Source organism: Neopsephotus bourkii, unplaced genomic scaffold (genome assembly GCF_033783945.1).
Source record: "Neopsephotus bourkii isolate Nb327-2 ecotype Australia unplaced genomic scaffold, CSIRO-AGI_Nbou_v1 NB_1827, whole genome shotgun sequence".
NCBI lineage: Eukaryota > Metazoa > Chordata > Aves > Psittaciformes > Psittacidae > Neopsephotus > Neopsephotus bourkii.
Window position 1 is genome coordinate 929,004 of NW_026902300.1, and position 16,848 is coordinate 945,851.

The window sequence follows — 16,848 nt, forward strand, 5'->3', positions numbered from 1 at the left end:
CCGCTGCACTTTTGAGCCTCTGTGGCATCTTCAGGTGCCCAGAGAAAGAGATCCTTTTCTGCTGTTGCTAGGGACATTTTGACGTTTATTTTTTTTTCCTAAAGCTGCATGGAAACACAAACTAGATCCTTCCTTGCTTATTTTTCAGTGAAAAAACAGAGAAAGGCTGTCTCAACTATCCATTCAGTGGTTATGACACTGACATTGCACAGGAGACACACTCAGATTCCTGGCCTGAATTAAAAAAGAGCACTGGATCAGGTTGCCCAGGGGCGTTGTGGAGTCTCCTACATTGGAGATATTTAAGGCCCGCCTGGACAAGTTCCTGTGTGATGTACTCTAGGTTACCCGGCTCTTGCAGGGGGGTTGGACCAGATGAACTCTTGAGGTCCCTTCCAACCCTTGGGATTCTGTGATTCTGTGAAACCTCCTACTTGTATCTTTCAGATCCCTGACAAAGTGCTCTTACATCCAGGCTCTGAAATTAGTATATGCATGTTTGTCTCCATCAACAGGATTTAACTAAATCAAGCAGTTAGTCCCAACAGGAGACTGAAACAGTGCCTCCCAGACCAGATCATAGAATGATGTGGCAACACCTGTATGTGTCCAATCACATGAGCACAAAAATCACATTTGATGAAACACAATTTTTATACCAACTGAACTGTGCCACTGAACTCACAGATCTGCTTCAAACTGCAGCAATGGCTTTGTGAGGCACTTTACTTCAGCTCTCATGAAGGGCCAGCACAGGCCAGCCTGCCATGCTTGCACTTCTTAGAGCATCATGACACTACACAGTTAACACTTCTAGTGAAGGATGAATGCATTGCACGATAAAATTCCTTCCTTTCTTCACCCATTTTAATCACTGCCCTAAGTAGTTAGGGCAGAATGTAAAACAAATAAAAATAAAATAATAAAATCTATTGCAGTTCTTTAGAAGGGGTTTCTTTTCATAATTAATGCTGTACACATTTTGAAAACATTATTTTTTGATGTTTTGACTACCAGCACACAAAATTCTACCATTCTAATGAGGCACAGACATGCAGTTTTCCAGGTATCGCTGATGAGTTCAGATGTCTCAAATCTGAGCATTGAGAAACATCTTCAATCATGCTGGGACCTGGTGAGATGAAGAAAGTTCCTGCAGGTGATCAGCCAAGGCAGATCTTAGCTGCGTCCCTCTCAGATGCTGGAAACTAGTTACTACTCTCAGGTTCTTAAAAATAAACAGAGTACATTTAAGACTTTAACTACAAAGTAACTTGGGTCAACGTTCACATAATTCTTCAAGCCACAGGTTCTCCAGGGTCTAGAAAGACAGTCTGAAAACTACCAACACAAAGAACAGCAATGAAAGCATGGAAATGGAGATTGCCACATCTGAGATACAAATGCACATCTACATGTAGTCCACAGGCAGCCCCAAGGGCAACCAGAGGACCAGAAACAAAGCCTGTAAACAGAAGCCATGGTCCTGCATGCTACCAGTCCCTCTTTTATTACATATAAAGGTGCTCTGCTGTATTCAAACTCTTGTTTAGAGTAAATTTTCAGTAAGATTAGATTAAGACAGTACGGTCTGGTGGTGGTGGGGGGGCTATAAGTTCATGTGTTCAGGCATCTTTTCTTGTTGCCATCACCCTTGAGTTGATGCTCCCAAAAGAAAAGGCTGTGCTGCTTGGAGTATTTTATTACTTAAGGCACTTTGTAATTTTCCAAATTGGCATGGCTTTATACTGTAATACTGTTTGAGTTTAAAGAAACCTACCTGAGAGCTACTTATTCTTCTCTGTTGGCTAGCCAGAAGTCAAGCACCTGAGAAAGGGCAATGGTATTAAGAGTATTAGACATATTCACAGAACGACTGATAACAAGGGGAAGTCCAGTTAATGTGTGCTGTGGAGGCAACTATTAAAAACAAGTGTGGGTAGTAACATAAGGCCTTCTATTCCAAATTGCTAATCTGCAACTAGAATTAACCTCCTGGTAGGAAACAATAATTGGAATTTCATGGCAGTGAGTAACTGTCGGAGGAATTACTCTTTTCATCAACTTTCCATGAAGGCATGTAGCAGTAGAGAGTCAACTTTTGAAGTTGTTTACCTTCTTGGGAGCCTTGACCACAAACCAGTATACTGGCAGATACACTGGATTCAATTACTTAAGAAATAACTGCACATACATCTTCAGTGGTGGTAAGCTGGTTTAAGAAGCTTTTCCATTCCCACCCAAAGCTTGTTCCCTGTAACTTCTTTGTTGTGCTGATGCAACCTCTTGTCAGATAACCTTACAAAACCAGACCAGTGAAAAAATCTCAGTTAAAAAAAAAAAATCTCATACCCCGCCCCTCCCCAGTATTTAAGCATGATCAAATGTGGAAATGAGTATCTGGAATGGGGGGAGCAGGCACCTTTTGAACTAGCTTTGCTCCAGAGAAAAAGGAATAAAAATGTAAGACTGCAATGTGAGCAGCAATATTTGAGTACGCCAAAGACTCTGGAGAACAGAAACAAAACGGGAATTCAGCATTTATATGGTTCCATCAAAGTGAAATGGCAGCCCACAGCTGCATCCCAGGAAAACCTGCTCTGCTCCAGATGAGGTGTCAGCCAGCCTTTCTAACAGGAACTCCGTACACAAGGGGAAAAAAATATTAACAGCTGTATCCCTCAGCAATGCCAAAGGAACCTGTAGCACGAACAGGAGTTAAACCCAAACTTGTGATTGTAAAACTACTGCATAGCTCTTACCCCTTCTATATCAGTGCCTGCATTTCATGAATTTTTAAGTGTTCGAGGCACTTACTTAGAATCTAATCCTGTGTGTCTGCCCCAGAGCACTCACAGGTGAACAGCAGAGTAGCCATGCTCTCAGCTCATGCTAGATTTCTAGCTCAGACCAGGGAGATGTTCAGATGCCCATTTTGCCTGAGGAATGTAACCAAGTAAGCATTCTGAGAACATGCCAAGCTCCTGAGGTTCATGAATCCTGCTTCAGGGCACTGAGAAACAGAGGCAAACAAACACTGTGGAACAAGGAAACATATAGAGACAGGGTGAAAGCTGAGTTCAAGACAAAGATTTTCTGACAAGGGAAAGAAACGAAGCTCAAACACAGCACAGCACAGAGGTTACACAAGCACAGCCACTAGAAGGAAATCCTGTTAAAACAGGGAACTGTGACAGTTCAGGGACAGATGGGTTAATGAGGTACTGCACAAAGGAGGAGAATACTTGGGGTCGGAAGGACAGGCCAGCAGAGGAAGAGGACGCTGGTGACAGCCAAGGTGAAAGCAATTTCCAGGGACACATGGAGCACCAGGGAGAACTCTAGTGCCAAATCTGACCCTGTGTCTACTAAGCCTTATATTGGGGTTTTGTGGAACTCAGTTCAACTGGTTTCATTCCAGGCACAATTAAGTTTCTGTGACACCATGAGTGATGCACTTTGCCTGTAACATCCTCTGTCATTTTGCAAGTAACAGTAGCACAGATCATCACCTGCTTCTTGCAGCAGTTTGTGGAGGGCCTACCATTTTTGATTATATTCCATAAAACTCTCTCAACAGATCCATCCATCCAGCACAGCATGCTGCTAGGAATCCAGTACTACAGTGTGTTTGAAGTAGCAACTGTGAGATTCAGAGTCACCATGGGAAGAACATGTATACACCAACCAGAAAACAGGCTAAAAATGGGGCAGTAGGTACTGATGCCAGAACCTGCAGCAACATCAATCACCATGTCTATTTAATATTGACACAGCATCTTTGCAGTTCCTTCGTTCCAGGATAATCCCCCCAAATAACTTCTGCAAGAGAGTGATCATCAGTCATGAATGTTTTAATTTACTTACTTCTTCACTGAAACGGTAAGAATGTGCAATCCTGCCATCAGTCCTGGAGCTGAAATCTTGCTTCCTGCTCTGGTACTTACCTTCTCTCCAGGGCATAGGACGTGGCAAGAGTTTTATATGGTGTTTAAGTTGACATCTTTTTGCAATATGACAGAGGTGTGTGCTTGGGAGTACTCTCTTCTCCTTCCCTACTAAGTGTCTGACTTCTGTCTAGGTACCAATGTTCAGCAATAACTGCTTATAAAATGAGCTGTCAGGCACACAAATGTGGGCTCGTACCTCCACTATCAGGCTGGTTGCTTGCTAATATTGTCCCTTGACTACAAGTGTTACTTAACAATCTGTGGCTGTCACTGCCTTGGTCCTGAGCAGCTGTCCTCTCACGGAGCCAACATCGAATGCCTGAGAAGGGTGGGAAAAGGAGTGGTGAGAGAACGGAGGGGTCTCATTATTCCTGGCTCAGGGTTGTGTTGTTTGACATGAAATCTCTCTCAGTGGCCTGTTTATTAATAAACTTCACTCTCCCCTCCTTCTCTACCAGCTTGCCAGGACACTGGGAAATACCTGATAGTGAGCACAGAACTCGGTGATACACACTGCACTTTTCTTCTGCTCTGACACAAGACAACCTCTTTCCACTGCAGAAAAGGAACAGCTGTTCTGGGGACAGCAGAAGTCAGTAATTAAACACCTAGGTAGGCTCTTGGCTGTCATGAAGTGTGCCACATTTCTGATAAATTCTACACTGCAACTGAACGCAACTTCTCAGAGGACATACTGTGGCCATGCACATGCAGCCCTTGCTATCATAAGGGAAACAAACTTGTCCCATACATGTACCATATTTAACTACCTAACTTTGTTAACTAATTAAAGGTATAATGCTGCAAGGTTATATGAGATAAACTTCCAGTTAGTTCATAAGATGGTCCAGCCCCACAGCTGAGTTCTTGCAACATCTTTCAGGAAAGAATGCGACATTTCTTTAAACACAGAAATACGGTGCTCCTATCTCTTCACCTTGTAAGCCCTGTTTTCTATCAGCTTGTCTTCTTGCACTGATTTTCCTTCCCTCACACTCTGTGATTACATGTTCTCCTCTTCCCCAGACTTACTCTCTGCAGTGCCTTTTTCACCTGCACTCAGTCTGGACAAGAACATGCTGGAAACATACAGCCTTGTGCTGCTGTTTTGCAGCATACTAGCATGAAGAACTGCTGTGCTCTCCTCATTTTACAACGCATGTTGTCCTGGAAGCAGATCCTACAGCTTGTTCTGCTCAGCCATGGATTATCTGTGCAAGAGGGAGGAGAAGAGAGGAAAGGCTTCTCATCTGTTATATGCAGGATTCCTTTGACGTGAGGCATAGGCAGACCTCAGGGTCTATCCAAATAATAAAACAGTTAATTTTTTTGACTAATGGTCTTTTCTAAGGTGAGTTATGTTTGAAGTATGACTATACAAATTTAAGAAGAAAACAACCCCTGACAACAAAGTAATTATGTTTTCTGCGAGCACACCGTGTGAGGAGATGACACATTACAAAAGATTAATAGCACACCAAAGAAATATTAATCTTCAACACAATGAACTCTGGATTTAATATACAACTCCAGGTTTATTTTCTTAACTGTGTCTTGAGAGGCCATTTTTAGAAAATGGAATCAGTCTGATTCCTCTAGGTATGTGCACAGCATATATTCAAGACTTAGCAATGGTTCAGCCTCTGAAATAATCTGTGTTCCTTACATTAAAAAAGTGAATGCATGAAAACACTGAGTTCCTTTCTGATCACAAAAAATAGGATCTTTTTCATGCAGTCCTAAATAGAAAAAATAATTACAAAAAGCCACAAGGAGGCAGCCTACTAAAACATTTGTCCTATAAAATGACATCCACAACGATAAACAGAAAAACCCCAAACCCCACCTTTCTCCCAAATCTTCAATCTGGTATTTAGCAAATGTGTTCTCCTGAGCCCCTCTCTGTACACTCCTACACATTCTACATACCTGAAATCGTTAGCAATTCTACTGCTAACAGCTTACTGCAGGCACACAGTTAAAATGGAAATCAAACTCATTTCTGGAATAGCACTTAGTGGAAAAAATGTGTAAACAAAGAGGTAGAAGTGATATGACAAAATATAAAACCTCCTGACAGACTAAAATGCTTTTGCTCCCTCTGGGGCTTACCAAAACATTCCAAACCTCTGAACCCTATCCTAACTGTTTTCCTTTTTTTTTATATACATACATAGCAGAATGCCATCCAAAAGGAAGCACTGGAATTTTCACCAGCCCAGGAATATGCACTGGCTCCTTCAACAGGCAGAACTCCTGGATCACTGCCATGCTGTGTACCACGGCTGCTACAGGTCTGGCTTGCAACTATGCTGCCCTGGGCACAGAACCAGAACATTGATCGAGCTTTGCATTTCATGACCCATGAAAACTGGAAGTTGTCTCCTCTCTAGTCCTTTTCTGCTGCTATAAACGACTGTTCCCAGACATGGCTCAGCACAGGATAAGAGCGCTTAAAATCACTACAGAGAGAGATGAGAGCTTTTAAACTCATGTATATTATTTAAAATGCCTACTATTTGTGGAATAATATTTGTGGAATGTATTTATGGTCAGTAAGGCTAATCACAGACTTAACTGCTCGTAACAGCATCTTGTGCTACAGGCTGAGCACATGAAACACAGTAAGGCAGCCGCAGCAACACGCAAACTACCTAAAACATTTCTAAATATGGAGCTATAGATACAAGATGTGCAAAATCTATCAACAAAGTACAGCATGAGTGGCGTACAATCAGGTCCTCACAACAGGCAGCTAAGAACTAACTCAAAACCAAACCACAATTGTAAAAGCAAAGACTCCTATTTTCAAACTGCAAGCTCAGTTCCTAAGAAACAGCATCTGTCTCTGACCCAACACACTTTGGAATGCAAAAATCAGAGTTCATGGGGAAATTAAAACACAAGCACAATGTCAGCAGAAATCACAAATTTATTAATCCTTAAATATATCAATCATTTACCATTATGGCAAGAAATATGTACACTGTGTCCCATGGTAAACTGCAGTGTTCCAAAATGACGGAAGCGTGTAACTTGGTTGTGACGGAGAGAATAAATCACAATTTCCTCACATCTTGGTGTGGAAGACAAAGTTGGTCTATAGTATTATGTCAACACCACATGCTATGTTAGAAGTATAAAAAACACCCTACACCTAATTTATTAATCTTACATACAGTTATGCCACTTATAGCTGCTTCACCAAAAAAAAAAAAAAAATTAATCAGAAAAAAATGAGGCCATTACTTTTATTACATCCCATTGGCAGGTTAATATGGCTCAACACATTTATTGTAGATGCGTATTTTAAATATATATTGTTTAAAATCATGAATTATCAGAGAAGCTTAAATCCATCTACCATACATCCACTAGTAACAACATCAAAATGTTTAAGAACTGTTTTTGATTAGTAATCAGCACAAAAAGGTGAAATGGTACAAATCAGGAAACTTTTCCATTTTAAAAACTGAAAGGGAATAAACCTAACTGGTTGCAGGGGTGTGTTTTCACAACAATATAAGGGAAGCAAAACTAGTCCCCGTTACAAAGTTTGCATCTGGAACCGCGAGCACTCCCCATGCAGCGCATGAGTGTCCAGCAACCAAGCCAAGGTGGTGATGCTGCGAAAATTGTTGTCCTTGGTGCTGTATGCTGTCTGAGGACATCAAGAAACCAAGGGCAGATTGAGGGGGGAGAAACTGATCTGTGGTGCAGTGTGAGTCTTACTAGAAAAACTGGTGTATCTATAACACATTTCCAGAGAAGCAAGAGCAGCAGTGTAAAGTCTTCATACTAAGCTTTTAAGGCCTAGTATTTCTGGAGTGTATTAACCACACAACTGGTCTACAGCTTAACCAAAATGGTACATGTGTTAAAGCCTTATTAAAAATTTTATAGTACGCCCAAGAAGTGATAAAAATCTCTGTTTTTCCATTTGAATCCTCAGACAATGCCCCTCAATCATCACTTTGTTCCTTACAATTTTTAATTTGGCTTTAGTCATCCAATAGAAATCTTCAATTAGCATAGTAAGGAAGAAAAGGTAGAGACTCAAAAGAAAAAAAAGAAGCTGCTGGCTCAGCAGAACATCAGCAGTTAATTCTGTTGTGATCAAGCCAGCAAGCGATGAAATTTTTCCAGTTTACACAGACTAATAAACTAAGAGGGCTTCAGCTGGTACAAAGCCAAGGTATTATCACTTCCACATTTATCAGTAATTTTGTCCATCTACATGCTGTAATTAAAATCTGCTGTACAGTAACGGAGCTGCCAGCAGAAATCCTAACCAATCCTATCAGAACCAAAGCAAAATCTTGGGACTTGGAGGAGGAGTCAAAAACCAGTTCTTAAAAAAAGAGGATAAAATGTACTTTTTTTTTTTTTATTTTCTTTTTTAATAAACAGGATTATTTTTAAAGTTGTCTGTCAAAACTTGGCAGAAATGGAGAAAGTGACACACGTATTCTGTATCTACTGCTGGCTATCAAACATTTTTTTGTCTTTTAAGCCTCGTTACTCTCTATTTGCATGGAACATCACCTTCATTGAAATGTGTACAGATGGTACATACAGCAACATGTTGCATCACAATGTGTTACATGAAGAACCTTCACAACTTCATGCACTCAGAAACATGCATGAAGAGAACGGGATGGCCAAGATGGTAATCAACTAGGTGCGTTGGGTACAGAAAATGCAAGAGTGGCATCGCTGATATTTTTAGCTAGGAGGAAGGAGAAAAAAACAAAACAGATTGCCATTATTGAAGTAACATTGCCACTTCTCAAGATCATCTAACACAATATTGTGAAGGAAACCAAGGGGGACAAAACCCTTAAAACACTCAGTAAACCATTATTTTTCAAACAACTTCACAGACATTTTTCATCTTTACAACATGCCAGAGTCTGTTAAGATAAAAAAAGGAAACTGAGCCAGGAAGCCAAAGTGCCTTAACCGATTTCTTAGAGGGAGGGCAGCGCTCAGACCTGAATCTCCGAGTTGCATTCACTTCCTCAGCATATACGCTACAGACACTGCCACGGACCCAGATTCTCATATAAAAATTGAATTGAGTAATGAGGAAGAATCATACGAAATTTACATGCAAGACATGCAGGAGCCATATGCAAAGAGAAAAGGAAAGGAACATATAACCAAGTAGTTAACTAACTCCGCTTATAGTAATGTTTGTATTACCGTAACATCTAGAGGACGAAGTCATGATTGAGATCCCGCTGTGCTAGGCATTGTACAAACACAGAACAAACTGTAAATCTTCCTGCTATTTGGTATTTAACTTATGAAAGTGCAAGAAGGTATTAAGTGAGGGAATATAAGCCTGGGAGGATCAGGCCTGAATTTAGGTTTGGGCAACAGTTTTAGGTCCAATAGCCCTTTGACTGCTCATACCAACTTGAGAAGATGGGGATTAAAGAAAGAACATGTAAAATAACTAAAAGAAAAATGGCAATGTTTGGGCTGAAAGGGAGCTACCAGCCTAGAGAAGACTTACTAGTCTTTGCCAGTGACCTAAGCACAAGCAGTAGGACTGATCTCAGGTAGTGTACTTACACTTAGGTGGAAGACACTACAAACACAAAAGAAAATGAGAGTATTGTGCAAGAAGAACCAAATAACCTTGAAGGCTGGGTAATACAGAAATGTTACACACAAGTACAAAACTGCACACTCAGCAGAAGTTTCTACAGACTCTTTGGATAGATATGACAGTTGAGGATAAATATGTGGCTATCAGATGATCCACTGATATGATGTAGATGACAAGAGTTTAAAAACAGTGCCAAAACATAACAGTTGTGGCATCATTCGCAAAAGGGAAAAGAAAGACCTTGTGAAGTTAAATAAAGCCCTGACCACAACTGCACACGGTATTTCAGAAGAAACTAGCCTAATGAAAAGATAAACCTCAAACCCAAAGAAGGCAATGAGCTGTTAAGGTAGCCAGGAAAATGGATATCCTAACAAAAAAAAAGCTACCCAAGACGGTATTGGTTATTTACTCCACAAAAATAGAAGGCGGGAAGTGATCTCATCAGCCTTCATATAAAACAGCTCATGGTTGCATACCTATCCCCAGTATAAAAGAATGATGAAATAAGAATAGTAGAGGATACATTGAGTATGACGCAAATTTAGACTGGAAAGTTAAAGTTTCTAACCATCACAAAAATGGCATTTAGAACAGTGATATGAGAAAGTCCAGAAAACCCCTCTGAATTCAAAAGGAGAGATAGGTAAGGGATTTAAATGACATTAATGCCAATGCTATGTAGAAGCTCCATATTTAGGGTTATGTTGCAATCTCAGAGCATCTTTCCGTAAGCCTTAGACAAACTCTAAGGCTTTGAGCTGTTCCTCCTTCTCTGTGGCTTTTTCAGCATGGATACCCTTGTGCAATCCTCAGATCTCCTCTGTCTGACCCCACAGGCTAAAAATATCCACTGACATAGACGTAACCCTACAGTCTCAACAAAATTATTTCTCAGCTTCTCCTCCTTCCATCTTTAGCAGAAATCTTTATCTTTATTAGAGAGCATGAGCAGCCATAAAGAACTGACATTACCCAAGTCTTAAATACTGGCACTACTTCGGAGGGGCAAAACTCAGATCTGTATATACAACTGCATTCCCTGGAGATGTGAAGTCGAAGGATCAAGAGCTACTTGCTCTGTGGCAGTTAGAGCTTGGCCTTTATATTCCAGAGAAACTACCTCTGGTGAGCTTTTGTAAGACCAGTACATGTCACACCACACGGCAGCTCATCACATATACACGTTACAAGAACTAAGCGTCAAGGCTTCTGTTACAAAACTGTCCCTCAGAAACAAGAAGCTGCAGAAGTTGTTCAGTATATATCTATAAAATATTCCTCAAAGAATTCTAATAGGAATTATTGGGTAAATTCCATAATCTTCCATGAAAATAGGAAAAAGATGGCTGTTTTCTTGCCTTCTGGTTTTGGTATGTAAGAATGAGTTGTCGGAAACTACCTCTTCTCTTTCGGATTTTTTCTTATAAATATGTCTAAAAAAAAAAAATTAAAGTGACACCACCAGCCCCACTTTTCAAAAAACAGAGGGGATGGAAAACAACAAAGGGAGCGACTGAATAGTTCTCTAGTCCAATTCATATCATTCTGCTAGAGACACTTACTGTCCAGGGTGCACTGGGGCAGATGAACCTGTTTCACTTCTGTATTCTGGCTGCATGCATACTCAGGCCAGGTTCCCTAACAAAATGCTTTTTTATGGAAACATCAAAAATCTACATGACACCGCATTTTGTGAGAAGGTAACTAGTGTTTCAGTATTATCCGTGTGAACATGGCATGTGCAGCTGGCATGTGAAAAACAGTGGATGACAGGGGTTTGGCTCCCATTGGTTTCACATTATGAAGTAAAATACAATAGTTATCAGTAAGTAATCAAATTACTTAAAAAAAAAACAAACCACCACCCAAAACCCGAAACTAAAACAGAAACAAAGAAACACCCCCCCAAAAAAACCCCCAAAACCACAAACACCAAAATCATCCCCACTGAATTTGTAACACTTCATTCTATTCTATCATGTTCCTTCTTTATCATGTATTATTTCATCTGGGAGAATACTGTTGCAAGAAGTAAAATATGGGGCATGATGAAGTTGGAAGGATGAAATCTAAGCTCTTAACATCCAAGCCAGGAAATTCAGCCACAATTGACATTAAGATACCTTGCATGAACATGATTATATCCTATCAGGGGAGCTTGCACCTGAGCAAACCAAGGTCTATGCCAGTGCCGTCTAATTTGGAAACAGCCTAACTTAAACCAGAAGTCAGGGGGGTTTGGCTCTGAGGATATGACAGCATCCTCAGAGTGCACACAGAAGAACATCAAAAAGAACATCCAAAGACTGCACACAGAAGAACAGCAAAGGACATGAACAGAACCTCTTGAAGGAGCCTCTTTATCTTGTTATTGGAACTATGAGTGTGTTGTAATTTAGACTGCTCTAAATCTGGCTCAATGAATTCAGGTTTGCATGCACTGAGTCATGGCATGACTTCGAGAGTATGAGAGGGCATGCAGAGATGCCTGGATGAGTAACAGAGAAAACTGATGACAAGCAAGATCCGAGGTGTACCCACACAGATGTTGTAACTGTCAGACAGTTACTGACAGCTTAACTTCAGCAGTTAAGCAAAAAGAGCATGGGAAATGAGGTTAAAATGTGACAGGAACCCGTATGATTTAATTTACAAAGTAAATACATACACTGGCTCAAAATCTACTCGCAGTGAACATAACTAGGCCTGTGTAAGTAGAAGTGGCTGGAAATCACAACAAATATTACTCAGAACAGTGTTACTTTTTCAGAACAGTTATACTTCTTTCCTTGAAACTTTCTGGTTCACTCTAATAGCTCCAGGTATCCTCTTGCTTTTTATCTTGTCAGGTTTTCAAATTCTGTGTGACTTGTCTCAAGCCTTATCTATATTCTAACACTTTTCTGCTCTTCAAGCTGTTAGTTCAGGGACTGAGTTGGATCAGTGGGCACCACAGTTGAAAGCAACAGCAAGAAAAGCATTATTTGCACCAGTACTATATGCACATTACTGAATACAATACACACTGCACAAATTACCACAAGTAATTACACTATCAAGAGGACAAAGTTTTTAAGGCCAAAAGCAGCTATTTGACTACCTTGCCTGACCTACATAGTTTTAAGCTTTTGGTCTGAATTGTTGCTTACTTGATGGGTACTGTTGGTGACCCTGAACGGTGAAAATGAACATTCTGCCACTTTCCATCACGACGGTGCCAGACACGCGTTTCCTCTGACTGCATAGTCTTTGGCATTCCGCTTCCATCCATGTACTGTGTGAGCCGGATATATGCAATGCAAGCAGCATCATCACCCACCAGGTGCACATGAGGATTGAGGATAATGGTGTGGATTGGTTTGGTACTTTTTGATAAAGCTAGGAAGCAAACACACACACACACACACAGAGCATAAATTACATTTTCTCTATGTATGCTAAAATAACTCAACTCATCCCACTTTAGACAAGACTCTCAAAATTAGCTGCTACAAAGTAGCAATTTTTGTTTACTGATAATCATGACTGACAACTAGCCTAAGTACATTGTACAATTCAGAGCAGTTACAGCATATTTTCCCCATTCATATAAGGAAATCAAGCAAAAGTTTACTAGTACATATTATTTAATCCATGTACAAACATGCATTAATAAAGTGGGGGCCACCATCTTGAGTTTCCTGATTAAGTTTTCCCAATACTTCACTTTGCTGCTGTGGCTAATGTCAGACATTTGTACTTATTTTTTCAGTTAAAATAATTCAGTTTTTAACTCAGTCTTGTGAGGTATCTTACTAAGTGCTGACATCTACGAAAAACAAAAAGCAGAGGCAATGAAAGGAAACAACATAAGGAAAACATATGGAAAATACTATTTTGGAGGTGGAAAAGAATTTAGGAATACAATAATACCTTCTTATGCTCAGACAATTCTCAGAAATTACTGGGTAAAATTCATTTATCTCCTTTTGAGTCAAGTCTGCTCTAAAATGGTTACCTACATTACGTGGTCTTCCAAAACTTTATGAAACCCACTCTATGGACAATTTTTCTAACAGCTGACATGACTGTAAAGTATGAATTATATATATTGGTTTTTTCATAAATATATATATATACACACACAAAACCAATACCAGAAAGAGAGCTGATCAGCAGTGTAGACAATGTCTTCCCAACAAATCACACTCACTAGAAGTGCTGAATGTCAGCTGCAGTCACTGTAATCACACTATTATGCACATTTCCTGTAAGTATATTCACAGCATGATTTTATCTTTTCCCCAATAGAAAAAAAAAAAAAAAAGGTATGAGAATTACTTGTTGATGGTTTGTTTGTATTTGCTTTTATACACCTTGGCTTTCTCTTTCCAAATACCTCAAACTTTCCTTTGCTATCCAAAGTGGTTTGCATGAATGAGCAACGCAGGAACAGAGAGGAAAACACACAGAGCAGAACCCTAAAAAAAAATAAAATACTCTCTTCCCCTGCCCAAATTAATTAACATCCAACAAACACAATCCCATGGAACAGATGAAGATTCACGGAGATGAAAAAGCAATGTTTACCATTTTCAAAGTAAAACCGGTGAAAGTCCATCCCTTCTACTAGATTACCCAATGCTTCAGGTTCAAAAGATGTAAGGCCTGGATCACAGATTTTTCTGTGGAAAAGAGAAAATTCTGTCATCAACACATGCAGTTCTCTAAAAACAACTTTGGGAAAGATTCCTTTTTAAATGCCTCCTTTATTCCCACTGGACATGTTCCTTATCTGTGCCATCATACTGGAAAAAAACAGAACTTACATGGGGAGAAGTAATGGAGTTCTGTTTCACCTAAAGTAGTAAATTTGGCAGCTTACTTTAGGTGGACTAGGTGTCACAGAAATCATCTTTTGACCAAAAAAAACCAACCCCAAAAAAACTGTCAAAGAAGGCCCCACAAATCTATGGTATTACATGTAGGAATTTCTACTTGTAACTCTGAAAACTGTTTCTGCCCAATCCAAAGGATATTTTTTATGTCTCACATCATAATTTAAGCAAGATTTATTTATTTTTTAACTGATAAATTTAGACAAGAAATTGGATTAAGTTTTTATTGTGAGGGTGGTGAGGCTCTGGAACAGGTTCCCCAGAGAAGTGTAAACGCTCCATCCCTGGCAGTGTTCAAGGCCAGGTTTGACAGAGTCTTAGGCAACATGGTCTGGTGTGAAGCATCCCTGCCCATGGCAGAGGATTAGAGCTAGATGATCTTAAGGTCCTTTCAAATCCAAACCATTCTGTGATTCTAAGTTTTCTCCTGACATCTGTACAACTGAAGATTTATTGTGATCACACCAAACTAATGTTTAGTACTGTCTTTAGCAAGTCTTTGAAACAGGATGATGTCCTAGGTTCAGCTGTAACTTGTTACTTTTCTCCTTCTTAGTAGCTGGTGCTGTGCTGTGTTTTCAACTTTAGTCTAACAATGCTGGTAACTCATCAGTCTTTTAATTATTGCTAGATAATGCTTACCCCAATCAAGGACTTTTCAGTCTCTCATGCTCTCTCAGCCAATGAGGAGGGGCACAAGAAGCAGGGAAGAAGCAGAGACAGGATACCTAATCTGAACTACCCAAAGGGGTATTCCATGCCCCAGCACATCATGTCCAGTATATAAACTGGGGAGAGTCATCCAGAAGGTCCTGATCACTGCTTGGGTAGGGCCGGGTATCCGCTGGCAGACGGTGAGCAATTGTACTGTGCATCACTTGTGTTTATTGTTTTCTTTTCCTTTTCCCCTTTTAATTCTATATTCTCTCCCCTTGTTATTTCCCTTGTAATTATTGGTGGTAGTAGTAGTGGTTTTGTATTATACTTTAGCTATTGGACTGTTCTTATCTCAACCCATGGGATTTACATTCTTTTGATTCTCCTCCCCATAAGTCCAGGAGCAGAGGGGGAAGAAAGAGGGGAGTGAGTGAGCAGCTGCATGGTTCTGAGTTAGTGGCTAGGCTTAAATCACAGCAGATGAGCACTGTCACTGTTGAACTGTGGGGCTTATGATGCATCAGGACAGAATCCACCCAGAGAAACACAGGAGTCAAAAGGAAATGCTGAGAAGGGTGCTCCTCTACTTTTCAATTTTTATTTTTATTTTTTAAAGAGGAAGAGAAGCAGTGATGGAATTGGGCCTTTGCAGAGAAAAGCTGAGAGACAAATCAGTCCATTTGCTGACAGCAAATTCTTGCACGGTTCTCTGTTCCTTCTCAGCAGAGACTGGAGGAACCTAAATTCCACGTGGTCTTTCATGCTCTGGGATTCTAGCTACTATATATCTCTACATACAATAAAAATTTTCTGCTAAAAGAGGTTTCTGCTGTGTCTTCTGTATTCAAATCAGAAACATGGCTTTACGTTAGTATGCCAAGACAGATCACTGTGTATTTTGTGTCAGGATTATGATCCTGTCTCAGCAGAGCAGTAGGCTGGATTTACACTAGCAGCTCCTCTGAAACTGGCAATCAGGCTTGCGTAAAGCTGGGGCTTGGATTTCTTGGGGGCACCCGAGAATTAACTCCAACAGTACATAAATACAAACATGCTCATATAAATATGCGTATTTAAATCTACAGTACCAAATACATGAACTCTCCTCACTCCCTCCTAAATGATAAAACTTACGTGTAAGCTTCAAAGTCCCCATTGTTGATAGCTTCAATCAACTGCTCAGTAACCTTGATAATCTCCTGCTTACGAGCTGGGGAGAGATACAAATACAACTCAAAATGGAAGGCAAAGTGGCAGGTGACAGCTGAAAGGCTGTCAGAAGAAGAGCCGTAACAAAGGGGTTCTGTCACTCCCCCTCTGGCGCAACAGCCATTTCTCTTCCTTTTCTATGACCAAAGGACATGATGTTATATTGATGCTTTACACTTGTTTGGCTTCAGTGTACGCCTGTATTCATGAAGGAAATAAACATGTTAAGATCAATCCACTTTCCTACTATGCCTCTTTTCATCTTTCTTCCACCTGCTGTTTAAAAAGCAAAACAGAACACCACCAAACTCAAACCCCAACTCTTAAATTCAAATTAAAGGAAAATGAATTTTCTTTTACAAGCAGTGCTCTAATGTCTCATTAGAAATGTTCTAATGTTTCATTAGGCCTTTACTTTTTAGGTGTCTAATGTTGATTTTCAGGAATCTTTCTAACATCTAGTGTTCACTTTGGTCAAATGTGTATAAGTACAGAGGAATTTAGGCCTTAAGCCTATAGTCAAGATCCTCTGGTG

General features: G+C 40.1%; 1 protein-coding gene across 18 annotated transcripts in view; it reads right to left on the bottom strand.

The window, feature by feature from the left end:
- Positions 1-6,864: 6,864 nt before the first annotated feature.
- Positions 6,865-16,848, bottom strand: part of CAMK2D (calcium/calmodulin dependent protein kinase II delta) — a 163,690-nt gene continuing 153,706 nt past the window's right edge. For 15 of the 18 annotated variants that reach the window (XM_061343867.1, XM_061343877.1, XM_061343865.1 and 12 more), the window contains 4 exons: positions 16,239-16,314; positions 14,140-14,234; positions 12,720-12,948; positions 6,865-8,679 (listed from right to left, as the gene is read on the bottom strand). In XM_061343867.1, coding sequence (XP_061199851.1) covers positions 8,676-8,679; positions 12,720-12,948; positions 14,140-14,234; positions 16,239-16,314 — 404 coding nt within the window. In that variant the 3' untranslated portion in view covers positions 6,865-8,675. Of the gene's footprint in view, positions 8,680-12,715; positions 12,949-14,139; positions 14,235-16,238; positions 16,315-16,848 lie in introns of those variants that run through there. The other 3 variants (XM_061343873.1, XM_061343880.1, XM_061343870.1) reach the window with 1 other exon arrangement.